The following is a 19,017-nucleotide window of genomic DNA, read 5'->3' on the forward strand; positions in this document are numbered from 1 at the left end:
ACAGATAGAAGCAAAAACTACCTATTTTCTTGTCACTGAATTTTACCGTCTTTAGAGAAGCTTTAGATAAGAGATGGATTAGAAGTTTTGCAGAAATAGTGACATGCACCATCTACATTTGCAGAGGATGACTGAGTGAGGTATTTCAATAAATGTACTTTCAGCAAAAACCTTCACAATTCTCTTGCTTTTCTTTCTACTTTAATTTTTAAGTGAATGAATGTTACCTTGGCAGCAATTCAATGCTGAGAAAGAATAGCTTATTTAAATACAACAAAAAGCCCATAGGATAATCTTTTCCACCTCTTCCCAGAATGCCAAATTCTGTTTCCACCACCAAAAGAAAGAAAACTCTATTTCACCTCATTGCTGGAACACCTTTAAGAATTAAAACTTCCCTTCAGGTACCCTTTCATACCTTTATGTCACCACACAAAGGAGCATAATTCTGAATGACTCCTCTTTCCATGTAAACTAAGCGTTTTAGAAAAGTCACATCCTTTCAAACTGATGAGGCCATTAGAACTGAAGCTCACAGGGAGGCATCACAGCTAGTGACAGGTAAGTAACTGAATATCATGTTTTATTACTTTAAATTACAAGAAGAATTTCCATTTTCCTTAAAATTTAATTTCAAATAACTCCCTACTAAATTATGACCATGGTTTGATTAAATTTCACTGATGAGCTTACTAAATGAACAGGTGCTACTGCACTTTGGGTAATTAAGAACACGCATATATTTTAGAGCAGGAACACAAAGCTATATTAAAGTAACGCGACTTACCCTACTTTGACCACTATCTACCTGAACACAGAACAAAAAACTTGAGGGGAACAATCTGGCAGCATTTTCCTTCCTACAGAAGTACAGTCAAACACCTCCCATTTGTTTGTTTTCAGGAACAGCAACTTATTCCAGTACTTACTCTTTTCACACCCACACTACAGCATCAGACAACCCAATTGCAAGGCTCAAAATTCACAACATCTTCATATTAAGCACCTCCTACATTCAACTATTTGCTTTTATCTTTTTCACCAATTGTGAAGCTAATTCTCAGGCAATAAGAACTACAGTAACAGGATTTTCATGGGAAGCACCAGTTTGAAGTTGGCATTTTAATAGTCTCTCACATCAGATATAGCAATAAAACAGCCTTAAGATCAGCACGTTGTACAGTATTAAAATGTATTTTGTAAATCTGCAAATCTGAAGCTATTCCCTGATGGTTAATCAGGTTATTTCCACAGAGAGTCCTAGGATAGACAGACTACAATTGTAGATGAAAGGGAACTCTTCAATGACTGCACGCTGAAGTTCACACTATTAACCACTCCCATAACTACAGAAGAGTAAAGCCTCTTAAGGACTGTGCTGCATTTGATACAGAAGGAAGGGGGGGAGAAGAAAAGAACTGCAGAAAAATTTGATTTATCCAAAGTCCTTTTAAAATCCTCTCTTCTCCTACATCCATTAAAATGGTATTTTTAAGTAGAAACAACAAACAAACAAACATGCACCTCTTTAATGCTTACAAACATATTTTGCCACCATAAAACTTTCGTACTACTTCAACGACTTGGAAATTTCTGACAAATCTCCTAAAGATGGCTGTCATAATTTCTATGAAAAGGTACTTAAAAAACACAACCTTCACAACATATTGTAAGGCCTATAACTCCCAATGACGCCATCAGATAGCATTTCAGCAAAGGTAACAGGCTGCATTTATTGATGGCAATAGAATATCACGAAGACGAGAAACGCTGCCAAACAGATAGAAGAATATGGGCTAAGGAAAAATAAGACATTAAATAGGCTGACTGCCCTTCACAATAAGTTTTGATGAAACTTTTCCCCCACCATGACTGCAAAACAGATCCCACCACTGCAGTTCTGACACCTCTATCTGATAAGCGCGTCTCATCTGTCTCACATTAATTAAACATACATTTAGGATATGCCACAATATCTAGGAACGAGAAAATTCTCACCTTTTGTTTCTGAGCAGGAGCACACTTTGTAGCCCTTCTATCTTTCTTTTCTTCTAGCAGTACTTCATCATGCTTAAGACATCTTTGCAACAACCAAAAATCTGATGTCAGCACAGCAGTGGGAATACAGTTCATTAGTTTACTGCAGCTGCAGAGCCGGCCAACGCACACTGCTTTGAGTGAGACCCATAGTAAGCACGTGTTTTACATTTCCAGGTACCAACAGTGATCAAGGACGTGCTGCAGTCCATTCAAGAACTTCATATACGAAGAATGTTTAATGTGGAATAGGAGCTACACAAGTTTGGTTCCTTTAAAGTACGTGGCTCTAATACACATTGTGAACTAATGATCTGCTAATTAATTTTTTGGTAGCAAAAGACACACATCGGCATTAAGCAAACACAGTAACATGAACTGATTCAAGCAGACAGGGAATAAAAGTAACCTCAGACAATGTTTCATTTTCCTTCCTATCAATCATTTCCATGCTACTGTCTGCAAACCAAGTGATAATTTTTCTTCTCTCATCTCATAGCCCTATTGCAAGATTAACACTTTGCTTATAGCCCTGAGCACAGCTAATGCTCCTGCTGTTTCACAAATGCATACAAACTCCTTGTATGAATGCAGCAATATGGCTAGGATTTTGTATCCAAACTTACTTTAAAATGTTTGAATACAGCAGGAGTTTTCCACATTTATACCATAAAACACATACTGCCAGGCACACCCACCTCAAGTAAGTGACTTACATGTTTAAAGCACTGCTGCAAACCAAATTCAGTTTTGCTCTGCCACAACCTTCCAGTACGACCCTGAGAAATAGCTGACCTTCAACAATATTTACATTTCACCTTTTCAATTTAAATAAATGCTCTTTCTCCACGAGTGGGGATCAAAACTAGAAATTCGTAATCTACTATCTGGCATCAATTATTTTCTATACTTTTACCATGATTAATCTCTCGTCCAAGTTAAACAAATCTATACATATCACATCGCTGTACCATTTCCTCAATGCTAATGTTAATACAGTATTTGCTACGTGATTGTGCGCATTTAAAACAAACAAAAAAAGCCTTGAAGCCACTTCTGAATTTATTTAGTGAAGCTGCAAGACAATAAATGAAGAAAAATATTGCAGGAGAGAAGTATTTAGGCCTCATTGGGCAACCGATCCTGCTATACTGTTACCTATTACAAACTTTCTATAAGATGCCTGTTACACAGCCTGCAACAAACTTTTTCCAGAAAATGTGACAATTTCCAGGTTCCTAAGCAGAAAGAGGGGGCTTGCTACAAAGAAGAGCTAAGCACTCCAAAGCGTAACTGAAACCAAAGAAACATGTGGTCTGAATGAGCAAAATGCAACAAAATGCACAGTCACTTCAAAAGTTACATCTCAGACTTGCCAAATCAGGCCCCTGAAGCCAACTTAGTGGTTGTTCCCCTGGCCCCCTCCCAGTAGGGGCAGCTTTTCAATTCTCCATCTCTTAAACTAAGGTTTGTATCAACCCCTCACCAAAGAACAACAAACCACTAAGCACAATAGTATTAATAATCCTTTGAGGTTTTGATTAGAATAAACAAGGACAGAAAGACTTCTGGCCTAGCCTGTCCATTTCAGTGGTTCATCATCAGATTATAGAATCACAAAATCTCCAAGGTTAGAAAAGACCCGCAAGATCATGGAGTCCAACCATCCACTGATCACCAACAGCTCTCACCAAACCACGTCCCTCAACACAACGTCCAAACATTCCTTGAGCACCTTATCTCGTCCACCACCTCCCGGGGCAGCCCATTCCAGTACCCATGTTTCCAGCTCTTATCACAGTTAACTCAGCAAACTTCAGTTTCCATCCCTCCCTCCATCTCCCAACCAGGACTACTTTTCTCTTGCAACGCATTTATATTTTTATTGCCAGGATATCATCCAATTAATATTATATACATGTGGCTGCCATTGATTACTGATGTAGTTGTAACATAAGAAAATTATCTTTGAAAAGGATTTAATCATCAATCAATTTGAAATAAAGTAATATCCAGGTGAACCTACGTGGTCTATTCCTCCAAGGATTGAGAAAATTGGGGCATTTACAAAGAAAAGAGCTATGACTTCATTGGAGAAAAGAAGAAAAAAAAGATCAGTATAAGATTTCTTCTTTTGACTGGTGGCCTGTCCTAGTTAATGAAAAACTTGATTGTTGCAAGAGTGAAACTAATTAAAAAGATTAAACTACGAGCAAATTCAAATTAGAAATTTGGCTTTAGGCTTCTGCGGCCAGCAATAGCTCAAGAACATTGCTAACTGCAGTCTGCAGTTAAATACAATTAATGGAAGTTTAAGAAGTGTTAGAATAATTATCTGTGGATCATTTTGCAACCTGGCAATGCAACCTCTACAGAGCTACTTACAGTTCTCACATTTAAGCACATATGGACATGCAAGTCAGAGGTCTAAGCCACGAGAACATACATGTCATCTCTTACTGACAAGTAGTATTTATTAGTTAATGCAATCCGACATACTAATAAGGATCTAATATGGATCTTTTTGCCCCCCCTCAAACGTATCAGATCCCAGCGTATGACAACAGAAAACAGGTTCTCTTCTCTCAGATGATATTCTAGTTTTTATGTTTTAGTCTCCTTCAAAATAGCAACACATGCAGACCCAAGTTCCACCCAGCACACCGCACAATCCCAAAGGCCATAATAAAGAAATATTAGGTGAGTAAAGAGATTATTTTTTTTATCCTCACAGATCTCCAGCTTAATCCAAACATTAAAAGAGGAAAAAAAAATCCACACATAATAATTAGCATTATCTATTAGCATTAACAATTTCTAGTGACGTGAGGATAATCTTCCAGAGATAAAAACACAACAAGCTCAACTACAAAGAAGACAACATCTATTAACCTGAGGAACATACAGAAAGACAATGGGAAGGATAGGGAGTGCTTGTTTATATCAGCTAATTTAGAAATGCCAAGGGATGAGATAAGGAAGTCTGCAGGGCACACCAGGAATACTAATCCAGATGATCACACACTGGGCCTCGGGGTGGGGCAGCAGAGGGGGAACTGGAGGAGAGAGAGATAAAAAGAATCTCACAGAAAACACCTTGCTGGACTGTTACCATGAGAAAGTGACAAGACTACTGGACTCACTGTGAACTATGGGAAGACCGACTCCCCCCATCCAGAAAACCAGAACAAAAACCAGAATGCTAACCCCAACTATGACAAAGAACTGCATAATCCTCAACAAATTCTCACCCACAGAACGCTCATTTCATTAAAACTTTATTTACACTGCCTTAAAGCTTTGTTAAAAATCTCTACACTGAAATATATCTCACTCCATTCTTTCGTAAAGTTTCAGAAACTGTTTTTGTACTTCTGTATTTCAGCGCCTATTAAACGCACTTTGTACATATTTTATGAGTTAGGATTGCTTATACTGATACTTAGATGGAAAGCCAACCACTGCACTACAGACTTTTTCCTACATGTCCCTCAAACACTTATCAAATTGTGTAAGTATCAATACAAACCTAAACTGTACATCACACATCAGTTCTTCTACTGAAAAACTAGGCAAGAAAATGATCCAGGCTAAAATCGACGCAGTAATTCGTTTTCTCCTAAGTTTTAACCCAGATCTGTTTACCCATCAGTTTTACCATGAGGCAAAACAAAACACTTGTTGAGAAGACAGAGAACACAGGTAGGAAGACTAGCAGCAGAGACAGACATCCTTCAATGGCAGCTCTCACTTCACCTTTAACGGCTGTGAGAAACTCTCTGCATTTTGGACTGCTATGGTTATTTTAAGTACCTGTGACAATCAATTACACTACTACTAATCCTACTCCTAATGATGACACGGTTACATATGAATCACATGAAAATATACTCTTGTGATCAAAGAAATTTGATATTTTACTGACAATAGTATACAAGTTCTATACAAGTTTGACAAGGCAGTAAAATACATTCCATCTTGAAAATGTTTAACAGTCAATTATTACTATTTGTTTTAATTTTGAGGTCATTGAGAAGTTTTGCAGGACAGATGCTGAGTGCCTCAGGCTTCCTTAAACTACCTTAAAGGAAAAAATGTAACACCAATAGCAACTGTTCCCAACTGGTTTTTAGTTGCTGGTTTCATGATAGACCTGAAGAAAGACCTGGGTGACTTGAATTATTTATTTTCCACCTATATCATTCCATTAAATAAAAGATGCTATCTCTCCCTACAAACCTTACTAACGTGACAAACATTTGATTTATAGCTCTGAGACCAACTGCTATATAATGAATTGGCGCACCGTAAAGAGCAATATTATCTCCCCCCAAATTTTCCGTAGCTACTTTGCAGGAAGTTTCAAAACTGTTACTTGTGAGCTGCCTCATTTGTCCATTTAATAGATTCAATTAAGCTCAGGCCATTTGTCCCCAGCCATAATACAGTATTGTTGGAATCGCTTCTTTAATGGCTGAAATGACACACAGCGTACATCCTACTCCAAGGAGGCACTGAACCATCAGCGTAACCTAACATACTAAAAAAAACATTTTTGACACCATCAAGTGCCTGAGCTCCTGGTGCTTTGTGCAACACACACACGCAATGCAGAGGCTTCTCCTTTCGGCACTGCTCAGAAGGCACACGCTGATTTGAAAGTTCTCAATACCTCCATCTTTGGGGCAGTGCTAATGTTAGCATACATATCTATCAAAACACTGCAAATGAATCTGGCCTACATTTTATTACCCACAGCCTGAAGCAGGAGAGAAAGGATAGAAAAACACTCTTTTTAGAAGTCCTTGGCACATAAGCTGCTGCTCAGGCACTCTGGGACAGGTGCCCAGAACGTCTCAAGTTCCAATAATAAGAAAAGCCTTCATTATGAGTAGAAGCCTGGACACAAAAATACAGATGTGATATCACAAAAGTTGCTAATATCAACACAAATTTGCAGACAATTAAGTTGACTGTGCTTTTAGTAAGTCAGAGAATAAAAATGTGCTTGCACCAAGAACGGTGGCTATCAGAGCACCAAGATACATAAAAAATACACACATAGCATCTTTAGGTGATACATGGCCAAGTCAAAAACCCTACAGCTGCAAGGATCAAAACATGCCTGTACATCTTGCTCAAGCTGGCTTTTATCAATATTTAAAGCTCTGGAAAGTTATCTTTAAACTGAACAAAACTTTCATGTGCATTTCTGTCTAAGTATTATATTACACTCCACATGCCAATGTGATTTTCTTTCTATAAAAAAACAAGTTGATATAAAGAAACATGGATTTCATGTGCAAAGATCAATGCTTGCTTTTAAGCAAAAACAAAGAACTAACCCAACAAATATTTGTTCTAAAAGGTTCTATACTTCTTCAATTTTCATGATGTTTTGGGAAAGTGAACAACAGATGAAAAAAATTTCCAAACTCAGATTAAGCAATACCAATACAAGAAAAATCTTTCTCTGTTGCTTAGGCAAGAATGGAGCCACAACCAAACTATTTGCTCCCATTTACAATTAGTCTACATTTCTTAACAGTACTTGATAAAAAATGAGGAAAGAACACCTTCTCTTAGCCTGAAAGTCACATACAACACGCAAACAAGGAAATTCAATGATACACATGTGCATGTCTTGGAAATCCTATTATTTCTGTTATGTAGGATGGCATGGCTCACCAATGCAAGTCCTCCAATTGGAATAATAATAAGAATACCCATTTACCACAAAGGTTTCAAAACCACACTCCTCCCCATTCTGCACACTCCGTGATTCAAGGTCTCTGTCCAACCAAAGCTCTAGGTTCTTCTGTAACAATATGCCACTGCGGTTTTGAAAATACCAGGTTAGACTCTTGCATTCAGCAAATAAATTTCCAATCTGTAATTGAACAAGGTCAATTTCCACAGAAACAAGACACAGACATGAGCCTTGTTGCTTTGGGAGCACAGGACGATGCCTACAGTTTCTTCACATTTATAATTAAGACATTTTTCACTGTGCTGAGCAACTGGGTGAGACCACAATTTCTATCTTTCCATCTTTGTGGAGACAAGACTGTGATGGGAAACACATCATCAGATAAGAGAATATTTCTGATCTCAAAAAAATCATTACCACATCTCCACCCTGGGCACAGGCCCAAATCCTAGATTACGACAACATTCTGGTCCAAAGACCATGGTGCTAACAAATGAGCTGTGCTAATATTTGGTCAGCGCTTAATCTTCTTCTCTGTTTTTGGCACAGAGTTGAGAAATAATACTACTGTATCATAGTATTTCATGTATCTAAAGGAAAGAGAGATTAAAAAAGTAAAGCAGCCATAAACCTTACAGTCCTCCAGGATGCTGTCAAACAAGAAAAAAATCATGTGTTTACAGCAATTATTCCTTTTGTTTATGAAAATTTAGCAACTTTGCTAAGCATCAGACACGTGAGTTGTATTAAACTCCAAAATCTGATTGATTTTTACATCGGAAACAATTACAAGGCTCCACCTATGAATTCCAGAAATTCATCTTTGCTGGTTCTAAGCAGTACTGTCTTTTTGGTCCAGAATACCCTAAACTAGACCCGGTCATTTTCCCCACTCTGCTAAATTTCACTCTGCTGGAACCCAGGGATACCTCCTAGCTTACCAAGTAATAGTTTGGCAATATATCCTGAAATTAGTAATTATGACCCCAGTTCAGAAACCCCTCCAACACAGTGGATGCATTTCATGTACAAATCAGCAGTTCTTTGTACTGAATCCAGCTTTGAGAGAACACGAGGACAGTCAAGAACTAAAAATCAATTCCTCCTCTTTTAGAGACGAGCAAGGAATCTGCGTTCTTATGAACGTCTGTGGGTGAGGAGACATTTCAGTTCTGACAGGAGAACTCGACAGTCCTGCAATGACACATTTACTGCGAGAAGCAAAACTTGCAGGAAGAGGGTCCGGGATGGCCTACCTTTAACCGTTTCACCACCTCATCGTTGGTTATTTTGTCGGTGATCTCCTTCACTCCGGGGGGGTAATAGATGATTTTACCATCGGCGGCGGGTTTCGGTTGGGCGGCCGGGAAGTCCATCCTGGCGCCGCCGCTCAGAAACTTTCCTTCCGCACAGTCCTCTACCGGCCTCTATCGGTCAGAAAACAAAAGTTCAGCGGAATGGCACCGACTTTCTAACCCTCTTTTTCCATTTCGAACCCTCAATTCGCAGAAGGCCCCGGCCCCCGCCGCGCCGCCCGAGCCCCTGCCGCCGCCCGGCCGCATCCCGCCGTCCCGGGGCCGGACCCGTCGCCCCGCCGCCCCGGCCCCTCCGCTCCCCGCCGCCGCCTCCTTTCATCGCGGGGCCGCTCCAGCCAGACACCGATAGTTGGGAGCCGCCGATTTTACAATGAAATTTCGGCCCCGATCGAAGGACGCCCCGGTCCCCGGGGACGGCGGGCGGCGGAGGCGGGGCGCGGGGCCGCGATGCCCGGCACGCGGGGCGCCGAGGAGCCGGCACGGCGGCGCGGAGCCGGGAGCCGAGGCCTAAACAGTTAGGCCTCAAAACTATCGGGAGGCAGAGGAACCGACGGGAGAGGAGGGGGGGGGGGGAGGGAGAGAGGCGGCGGCGGCGATCGCAAACAAAACCCCCCCGCCCGGCCCCGGCCCCTCGCCCGGCCCCCCCCGGGCCGTGGGAGCCCCCCTCGGGGCGGGGGCCGGGCCGCTCGCCACTTTCCGTTTGTTCCCGCAACTTCACGGCCCGGCCCGGCCCCCCCCGGCCCCGCCGCGCCCCGCCGCCCCTCACCGTGCGCCGCCGCGGGGCCCACAAAGAGCCCCCCCCCGGGCCGGCCCAGAGCACGGCCGCCCCCGGCCGCGGGGAGGAGGACGAGGAGAAGAAGGAGGAGGAGGGGGCGCGGGGAGGGAGGGACGCGGGACGCGGAGCCGCCTTTACCTCACGCAGCTCCGGAAGGTGCAGCATGGAGCGGCCTCCGCGCCGGCCGCTCCTCGCTGCTCCGCCGCCGCCCCGCCGGCCGCTGCCCGCCCGCTCCCGCCGCCTCCTCCCTGCGCGGCGGTGCGGCGGCTCTGCTCAGAAGGGGGAGGGGGAGCTGCTCGGTGGCGGCGGCAGCGGAGAGGGGGAGGCTCCGCCGAGCGCGCGCCGCGGGGACACAGTGCCGCTCTCCGTCCGGCCGGGGAAGAACAGCCGGGAGGAGGCTCCGCGCCGCGCCGCCCCCTCGTTCTCTCCTCCCTTCCTCCGCCCGGGCCTGGAGCCGCAGCGCCGCCCAGGCGGGACGCCTCCGGCCCCGAGGCGGGATGAGGCCGGCCGTAAGTCGCGGAGTCGCCCGCGGGGCACGGTGCGGGGCGCGGCCGCCTTGGCGCCACTTCACGCTCGGCGCCAAAAGCGACGGAGCGCCACGGGCCGAGGGAGCGGGCCGAAGGCTGAGGGCCGAGGGGCCGCGGCCTCTCGCGGGCGGGGCCGGCCGTGGCAGGCTGCCGAGCGGAGATGTGTCGGTGGCTGCGCTTCGGGCGCCGCTCGGCCCGCGTTTCCCTCGGCTCTCGGTTCCGAAGCGGGGACGGCGGCCGCGGCTGACCTGCGTGGTAAATGGTCAAATGGGGGAAGCGATGTATGGTGGCACTGTGGCGGGGAATGGCCTTTCTCCAGCCAGGTTTATGTCTACGTGCCAACATCTAGGTGTTTTGCCTTGGCTGATGGCAGATAAGTGTCTCACGTTTGGATTTCCACGTAAGCCTTCAGCACAAGCTTGGAGGGTGCAGATCGAGGAGGCCTTACCACTACCCTCAGGGATTCCTTCCCTGTGAAATGTCTTTGTACTGCCATATTCCTTTTGCTTTCCGATATGTCTGGAAAGTTACTGACAAAGTGGGATCCATCCATCCCCTTTTGGGCCTGTCCTATGCCACGTGTGTCCAAGTACAGGCGTCCAAGAAGTACCCTGCGTTTGCTCGTCCTGCATTCTGCTGATAATTCATGGTTACACACTTGCTAAAAGTGTCTTGTTTGCAGTTAGCTGATGAACCTTCTGCAGAAGTCTGCAGGGATGTGTGTGGCTGGAGGGCATGAGGAGCTGGCTGTGTGGAACAGAGGGGAGGTGAACCTGACGCTCAGAGGGAAGGGTCCTACTACCTGATTATGAGGAATGGCAGGAGAATGAGGAGCTCTCAGCTACTTCTGGACTGATCGTGTGAGCAGGAGTTTTTCTTTCTAGACCTGTGCTGTGTTTCCCTGCAGCGTCTTCCTGAATTGAACTGAAAGCTTTGGGTGCCTGCAGCCTACAGAAACCTGCTCTGAAGGATGGCAGTGAAAATGGCTGAGAGCTGTAGGAAATACTTAAGGGATGTAATGCTTTTGGAATCTAGAGTGGTGCCAGGCAAGGGACTTATATCTGGTTCTGTGTCCTTGGTTTAAAAAGAATAAGGTTCTCTCCAGGTTTAACTCGGATTGGGGAATTCACAATAGACAAGTGACATAACAGTGGGGTACAGAAGACAATTTTAAGGAAGTGGTACTGATTTTAAAACATAAAATGATAAAAAGTCAACTATTTTTTTCAGAATTTTTTTTTTCCAGAATGTAAGGAAAGGAGAAAGACTTCATTAATTTTTTTTTTTTAAAAGGAATTAAAAATAGATTATCTCAAGTCTTAAAGTATTGCTGGAATTAGGGCCTTTTATAGAAGAACTGCAGGTTAAAAAATGGTGGTAAAATTACCCTTAGAGTCTCTTCCATGCTGTGGTGTTGTCCAGGGCTTCTAACAACAGAACTTGCCCCTGGTAACCAAGGACTTCATGTTATTGAGAGGAAGAGTAGGCAATAGGCTGAGAGCCTTCCCCTTCTGTTTTATAGATACAATGAAATCTTATACAGTGAATTGGAGGACACGTAAATATCCTTATTTGACTACATTCTGGAATGCTTGGGCAAGAGAATTAGAATGACTCTTTGGTGGAAGTTGGATTAAAAGAGATTTCTGCACTCATGGTTAAACTGAGACAAGGGTAAACTTTAGTAGGCCTAAAGAAGTAGGAGAGCGAAGATGGAATATTTTGTAGCTCTTCTGGGCTTTGAAATGAACTGGAATCCCCTTCTGCTAAGTGAAATTGCTGGCAAAGTGTGCCTCATTTATCATTCTAAAATGGAGAGAATCAGTTGCTGCTGCAAGAGACTGTGTTCATATAATAAAGATCTATATAGTAGTTGAATTTGCTCCAGTTGCTCATGACTGATTATTTGTGTTTGTATTCTTCTTCTGACATCTGAAAGTATAGTAATATGTTTTAAAGTTGCAAGGTCAAATATTCAAAAACTGAGATGGTAGAAATTTCTTGAGGCAATGTGATGTTAGAGGTGGGGCTTAGTGCTGTTGCCTGCCTTGTACCACTGGCTTAGTACTCTTAGGAGATAGTCTGGTTATGTTATGGTTGGACTTTATGATCTTTAAGGTCTTTTCCAACCTGAGCAATTCTATGGTTCTATTTAATATTTCCTCCTAAATATCAGTGCTGTTCAGATTAGATTTTTGGAAGCAGGACTCAGACTAGCTATCAACCTGTCAAAAGCCTGCAAAAATACATATTGCCAGAGCTATTATACTTTCAAGGAACTTTTCTTTTTAAATCCTTACATTAGATACTTTGCTTCCTACAACAAATGATGAATACAAGCAATTTGATGTAGATTCCTCACTTTTAATATACTTATATTAACACAATAAATCAAAAACAAATTCTGGAAGATTATTCTGTTCCTTAAAAAGAGAAGCATATATCAAGAACCTGTATGAGCAGTCTGCAATTTAAATAGAAATAGAGAGAATGGAAGTTACTAAAAATAATACAAGAAATAAATTTGAAGTGACCCTTTGTAATTTTCTTTATGACCTTAGTATAAATCTTGGAAGATGCTATGTAGATTTCTCTGTTGGGCAGAATTGAAGTCACGTGGGTGTGACAATCTTGAAATTTCTCTGAAGTTAAAATGCTTAAAAGTACTGGTGTGTTCTTGAAAATCTGCATTTTATGTAGTCGCATGGCCTAGTGTCATAACATCTTGTAGTTGAAGGTTTTTCACAAACTGGCACCAGCTTTACCTAGAATCATTTATACAGCAGGTATAGTAAGGAAAAAAAAATGAAAGAGCTTCTGTCCCACATGTTGCTTTCTGTCCAAGTTAAGAGCAAGTGCAGTGCAGAGCTCAAGTGTGCAGTTCTATCAGTTTTGTTTTCCACCAAAGAATAAGCTAAACTCTTTTATTGCAAGGTATGCATACTCTTAACTAATACGTAGTTAGATGTGACAGTTAAAAGGTTTCAGTCAGAGCTAAGGTTTGCTTGTTTAATTAAAATTTTATCTTGAGCAAGCTGTTGATGTGGCTGAACACTTCACTGTGTGGACCAAGATCTCTGCATCTTTTTGCAGCTTCAGATAAAAAGTGAAGTTAAACATTACTCCACAGTAATCACTAATTCATAATTCTCAGGATTTTGTATGCGGAGTACAACAAAGAAAAGGTCCTAGAACACGTTGGTAGAAAGCTGAGTATTCCAGAAGAGGTTTACAATATATTGCAGCTTTTACGGACACAATTAGCCAGCAGAATGAGAAGTTTGGCCATCCTTCAGCATCAGAGTTGTCCTTAGCCACTAAACACAGGTGAAGCTCTGCAGTAGGTTGTTGTATTCCTGGTAAGATTTGCCACTCTCTCTGACTGTAGTTTCTGGTATCCACACAAAGTACAACTTGCTGGCATACTGTAGTCCACAGCAGGAGTGTTTTGACAGTGTACTGGTGTCACTGTCACGCTGTTTTGAAATGAAACTTAGGCAAATTGTGATCAGCTAAGTTGTTGAGAGGAGTAGGTGCAAGTTCTGTAATCACAGTCTGATCAGACAGAGGCCTGTCTCCACAGAAGAGAATCAGCAGGGTACATACTTCTGCACCAACTGAAATTCTAAAGGGCAAAAACAAATGTGTGGTTCTGATACCAGACCCAATTAAGGGAATTATGAACACTTAATTGCCTATTAGTCTGAATACATGCATTTAGTTTTCTGAATGTGCAAACATAAACACTTCAGATAATCTGACCTGAGGTACTCGTCATCTTAATAAACAATCCTGAAATCTGCTTGCAGGTATGATTGCAGCTGGTAGTGTCTGGTTTGTTGCCTTTGCTTATTTGACCTTCACCCTTCTAATTTCAGCGTGCAGCTCAGATCTGACTTGGACTCCGCTGCTTTTACAGCTGCAGCCAGGTTCACATGATCCCTTGGGCTTTAATGGATGGCTCTGTCTAATAATAAGACCTAGTCCTCAAATTATACTGACTCCCTACCTGGCAAAATTTCTATTGGAATTTACTGACTTTTAATCTCTCTTCCACCTTTTTTTTTTTTTTTTTTTTTCTGGAATATATTTAGTTCAATTTTTATTTTTTTATTTTTTAAATACATTTGTAATGGTAATCTAAAATATAATTTTTAGGCAGACTAAGACAAAGGATGCTACATACACTTGAGGCATATTTGTTCTACTTCTTTGTCTGCGTCATGTATAGAAAAGTAACAGAAAAAAAAAGGTTGGTTTTTTTTTTTTTTCTGGTAGGGGGAATAATGCAGCACAAGATTCTCAGAACAAAAAAGCCCAGCTTTCAAGTGTAACAGAAGAGTATGGACTGATTAAGCACAGGGAATTCCTTAACTCTTGTTAAATTAGGCAGTGTGCCCTTGTTTCCAGTAACAGCTTAATGGTTGTTCTCAGGTCTTTGTTAGTACAGCAGGCACGGATGGTGCTAATGATCGAGAACAAGGCAATCCTATCAAGACACTGCAGAATAAGTCATATCAGTCACTCAGCTTAGCAAACAAGTAAGAAATTCTATCTGGTGGGTTAGCAAAGCACTTGTCTTCCTAATAATAGCTGTGCTCTTGAAAGGTCTTGCTTTGCAGAACTTCTGCAAAGGTGAAGTGTGGACCTTCGCTGCTGAATTTTTAAGTAACAAACAAATAGGTCAAAATGAAAAAAAGCATCATTACTTGTTTTCAGCTCTAGCATTTAGCCAGTTTACAACATGTAGCAGATTGCTTTGTAATTATGAAGGGTTTGTTTGTTTGTTTGTTTTTATGAAAAGCTTTTTTTTTTTTTTTTTTTTTTCAATAATGCACTTTTTCTCCTATGACAGACAAGTTCCTCTGAACTCAATTGAATTCAAACCCTGGAAATTTTTTTTTTTTTGTCCTCAGCTTTGCACAGGTTTTTCTTTCAGCTTTTTGACTTTGATATTAGACCATGTTTCTGATCTCCCTTACCTTTTGTCTGTCAGTTTATTCTTTCACATATGGAGTTGCACACAGTTCTTCCAGTTATAATTATGATCTGTAAGTTTGCTGCATTAGGTCTTCAGAGAAATGCTTGATGTTTGTAATTACATTTTGCAGCATAGCATATCTTGCATAAAAGTATCTAATTGTTTTAAGTACCTGTTTTTATATAATTATGTTACATACAGCTTCTGTAAATTGAGAACGGGGCTTACACTCGGCTGAGTTAAAGGTGGGTTTCCTAGCAATGTGGATTGCTGTAGTAAAAGTGCTCCAAAATGTATCCCATTCCAGTGGGTGTTCGCAGTGAAGTTACTCTCACTGAGAAATCACAGAATCACACGATGGCTTGAGTTGGAAGGGACCTTGCAGCCCATCCAGTTCCAGGCCCCTACCATGGGCAGGGCTGCCACCCGCTGGATGAGGCTGCCCAGGGCCCCGTTCAACCAGGCCTTGAAGGCATTCAGGGATGGGGCATCCACAGCTTCTCTGGGCAACTTGCTACAGTGCCTCACCACTCTCTGAGTAATTAATTTCTTCCTAATGTTTAACCTGAGTTTCTCCTCTTTTGATTTAAAAGCATTCCCCCTTGTCCTGGTAATTACTGTCTGCCTTTGTAAAGTCTTTGTCCCTCCTGTTAAGTACTGGAAGGCCACAATGAGGTCTCCCAGGGCGTTTTTCAGGGTGAACAAGGCCAGCTCTCTCAGCCTTTCTTCAAAAGAGAGGTGCTCCAGCCTTCTGACATTCATTGTGGTGCTCCTTTGGACTGTTGTAACACTTTTGTAACAACTCTGTGTCTTTCTTGTGCTGGGGGCCAATGCAGCGCTGGGGGATTTTGTCCTGAGAATGGAGACAAAGCTAGGAGGAAAAGTCTCCCATCTTCATGTGATAAATGCAACAAATACGGCTTTGGAAGCAAGTTGTTTTGTTCAAAGCAAAATTCATAAAACTCTAGAGAAGGAAAATTTATGCATGTTATCTCATGAAGAAAATCAGCTGGAGAAAGAAAGAGCTTCCTTGGGGAAGAGAATCCCCCAGTTCACTGACAACTCATTGAATACCACCGTTCTTAATTAGGGAAGGGTCAGATACCAGGTGGATGGTGTTCTCCTTTGAAAGTGATTTCCTAGCCATAATCTGTCTAAATGGATTTTTGCTCTTTTTTTCTTAAGGGCACTTTTTTCCTGTAGTGTCTGAAAGATGTCCTTTGGAATCATGTTCAGATAGAGTAGTTTTTCTTGCCACTAGACTTTGTGGTATGAAGGCAGAAGTAACATGGATTGATAAACCAGTGTAAAAAAAAAAGTGTTTACTTGTGGATTTGCTTGCAATTCTGCATTGACAGAACTACTGTGGTTGTTTCCTTTGCTTGGAAGTTAGGTAAAATCAATCTATTAGCACATGCATGTTGGTGATATCTTAGGAGAATGTTTAGAAGCCTCCTCAATCCATCACTAGTTTGGGGCATTCTCTAACTGAAGTCGTGGCAATCTACTATGAATCATCTATCCACCTCCCTTCTTGCAGTTCTCTATTATGATGACCTGTCATTCCATAATTACATTCTCAGGGATGTTTCTATCTCTACTCCCGATGTGTCCAACATACATACATTTACACCTACTCATTTTTGACAACCAAGTCTGCTTTTGTCCTGTAGTATCTTCAGTAGGAGCATTTATCATCTTTTTCTGTCCAAGAGATAAATAAGAACCTTTACTTGCACCACACTCAAAAAATGCCATTTTTTTTCCTGTCACTATCAATAATTACTTGGGATTCACATTCATAAATTGCTACAGCAAAAAAATAAGCATTTCACAGTTAAATCTTTCTACTGTTTGAGGTGAAATGTTTTTTTTCAGGCTGATATAAGCAAAGCCGTGACTGAACCAACTGTTGTTCAAAATCTTACGGACAATCTATTGGACAGATTCTGATTGAATGTATTTGATCCCAGATAACTGAATTTCTGAACGGTCTCTGTAGCCAGACCATTAAGCATAATATTATGTTTTTGTTAATTAAGTATAGTTACTTATGGCATATTCAAAAATAGCTTGTATGTTTAACTGACTTTTTATTGGCTGTCTAATGCTTGCTGCATAGTAGAAGCAGTTGTACAAAGAACGTAAAGACATCAGCCTATGGTCACTTAAAAGGAGTCCATTGCAAATACAGCTTTTCAGTTCTGAAATGTCCTGCCCCAGTTTTATTTATTTATTTATTCCCAGCCAGGTTATAAGGAAATATGCACTTATCACATCTATAATTTTAGCATATGGCTATTTATGTTTGCTTGATATTTTTTGAAATCAAGATAAATTTGGGGAATTTCTAAGTTTATGGCACTGCTTTTAAAGGAAATACCACTGAGAGAAGTGGAAAGTTTAGCCCGCACCTGCGAGTGAGGAGATTATACAAGCAGTCATCCCTTTCCCACATTTAGATGAGAACTGTTCTGTGGTCTTCTTAAAAATCAGAATGTGTGGTACTGAAGTTCAGATTAAAAGGCTTCTTCAGGAGAAGTATTGGTTATGTTTGTGTTGTTGCTGCTCCTAATTCTTTCGAAGATGCAATGTCTTCTGCTTGCAGTAAAGAAAAGAATGATACAAAACTTTACAAATGAGTATAAATCTGGAGTTCACCATTATGATGAAAGAAAGATGTGATGAATGGATGTCAAATCTCAGAGCTGTAGTGTAATGATGGGGTCATTTCATCATGATGGATAGATATGTCATGTAGTATTCAGAATCTTCAAAAAGGGTTTAATTTATCAAACTTGAGGAAGCATGAAAGCTTTTGGGTATGACTTGAAGCAAAAGAATCATTGCAATTTGCCTTTGAACAAATTCAGGACATATATTGATCATATAGGTTTACGCTGCTGGAAAAACAGCTAATGATGATTCAGTCTATGTTTTGTGCATAGTTTGAGGAAATGTTCATTAAAATCTTACAGCATGTATGTCACCCTTTGGGAACTTAAACGTGAAAGCTGGAATTTCAAAACCTTGTGAAGTACACTTTGAGTTTACGAAAACAGCACAATGTATTTGAACTGTGGAATGGTGTGGCCATAGGTGAGAGAGGAAACTACATCAGATGGTGTAAAAGGAAAGCTCTGATTTCCAAATGTGCTGGTGCACAGTGTTCAGTAATAGCAATATTGGTCAATAAAGATGGTGATTGAGTTCATTTGAGCTAGTATTCAAATGGATATTTAATAAAGTGGGCCATGAATGGGTTTCTAAGGAGAGGACAGAATACCAGGAATGGAGCAGATGAAGCCAGAAGTAGGCTAGACAAGGCAAGAGCAAGCACAGAAGTGAGAAAGCATAGCTGTGACAGATATGAATGCTTAATAATGCAAATGTGTTCACAGTGGCCAGACTGTGAACCAAAAATCTGCCATGACTGGGTATAGGAAGGCTCACGATGGTAGCAGTCACTGGAGATGATGATACTGAATGCCAGCAGAGGGACCACTGTAAAGCGGACTGATATGTATCCACTTACAATTTTACCAGCATCTAAAACACTATTTATATCCTGTCTGAAATTGGCAAGGCAGCTCATGTGTTCTCCATGTAATGTACTGTAACTACACTGTATCTAGCATGTAAACTTTGCTTTCTTAAATATATTGGTACTG

At 41.5% G+C, this 19,017-nt stretch overlaps 2 protein-coding genes across 3 annotated transcripts in view; one reads left to right on the forward strand and one right to left on the reverse strand.

Moving 5' to 3' along the window:
- Nucleotides 1-10,108, reverse strand: part of PDS5A (PDS5 cohesin associated factor A) — a 72,391-nt gene extending 62,283 nt beyond the window's left edge. Inside the window, exons 1-2 of one of the 2 annotated variants that reach the window (XM_052681718.1) lie at nucleotides 9,977-10,107; nucleotides 9,004-9,174 (exon numbers count right to left, since the gene is read on the reverse strand). In XM_052681718.1, the coding sequence (XP_052537678.1) occupies nucleotides 9,004-9,174; nucleotides 9,977-10,003 (198 nt within the window). In that variant the 5' untranslated portion in view covers nucleotides 10,004-10,107. Of the gene's footprint in view, nucleotides 1-9,003; nucleotides 9,175-9,976 lie in introns of both variants that reach the window. The other variant, XM_052681719.1, reaches the window with a different exon arrangement.
- Nucleotides 10,109-10,326: 218 nt separating this feature from the next.
- N4BP2 (NEDD4 binding protein 2) overlaps nucleotides 10,327-19,017 on the forward strand; it is a 55,705-nt gene continuing 47,014 nt past the window's right edge. Inside the window, exon 1 of the mRNA XM_052682760.1 lies at nucleotides 10,327-10,347. The gene's annotated coding sequence lies outside the window, so the exon portion shown is untranslated. The remainder of the gene's footprint in view (nucleotides 10,348-19,017) is intronic.

The sequence above is a fragment of the Tympanuchus pallidicinctus genome, unplaced genomic scaffold (assembly GCF_026119805.1).
Source record: "Tympanuchus pallidicinctus isolate F22 unplaced genomic scaffold, pur_lepc_1.0 scaffold2, whole genome shotgun sequence".
Classification (NCBI taxonomy): domain Eukaryota; kingdom Metazoa; phylum Chordata; class Aves; order Galliformes; family Phasianidae; genus Tympanuchus; species Tympanuchus pallidicinctus.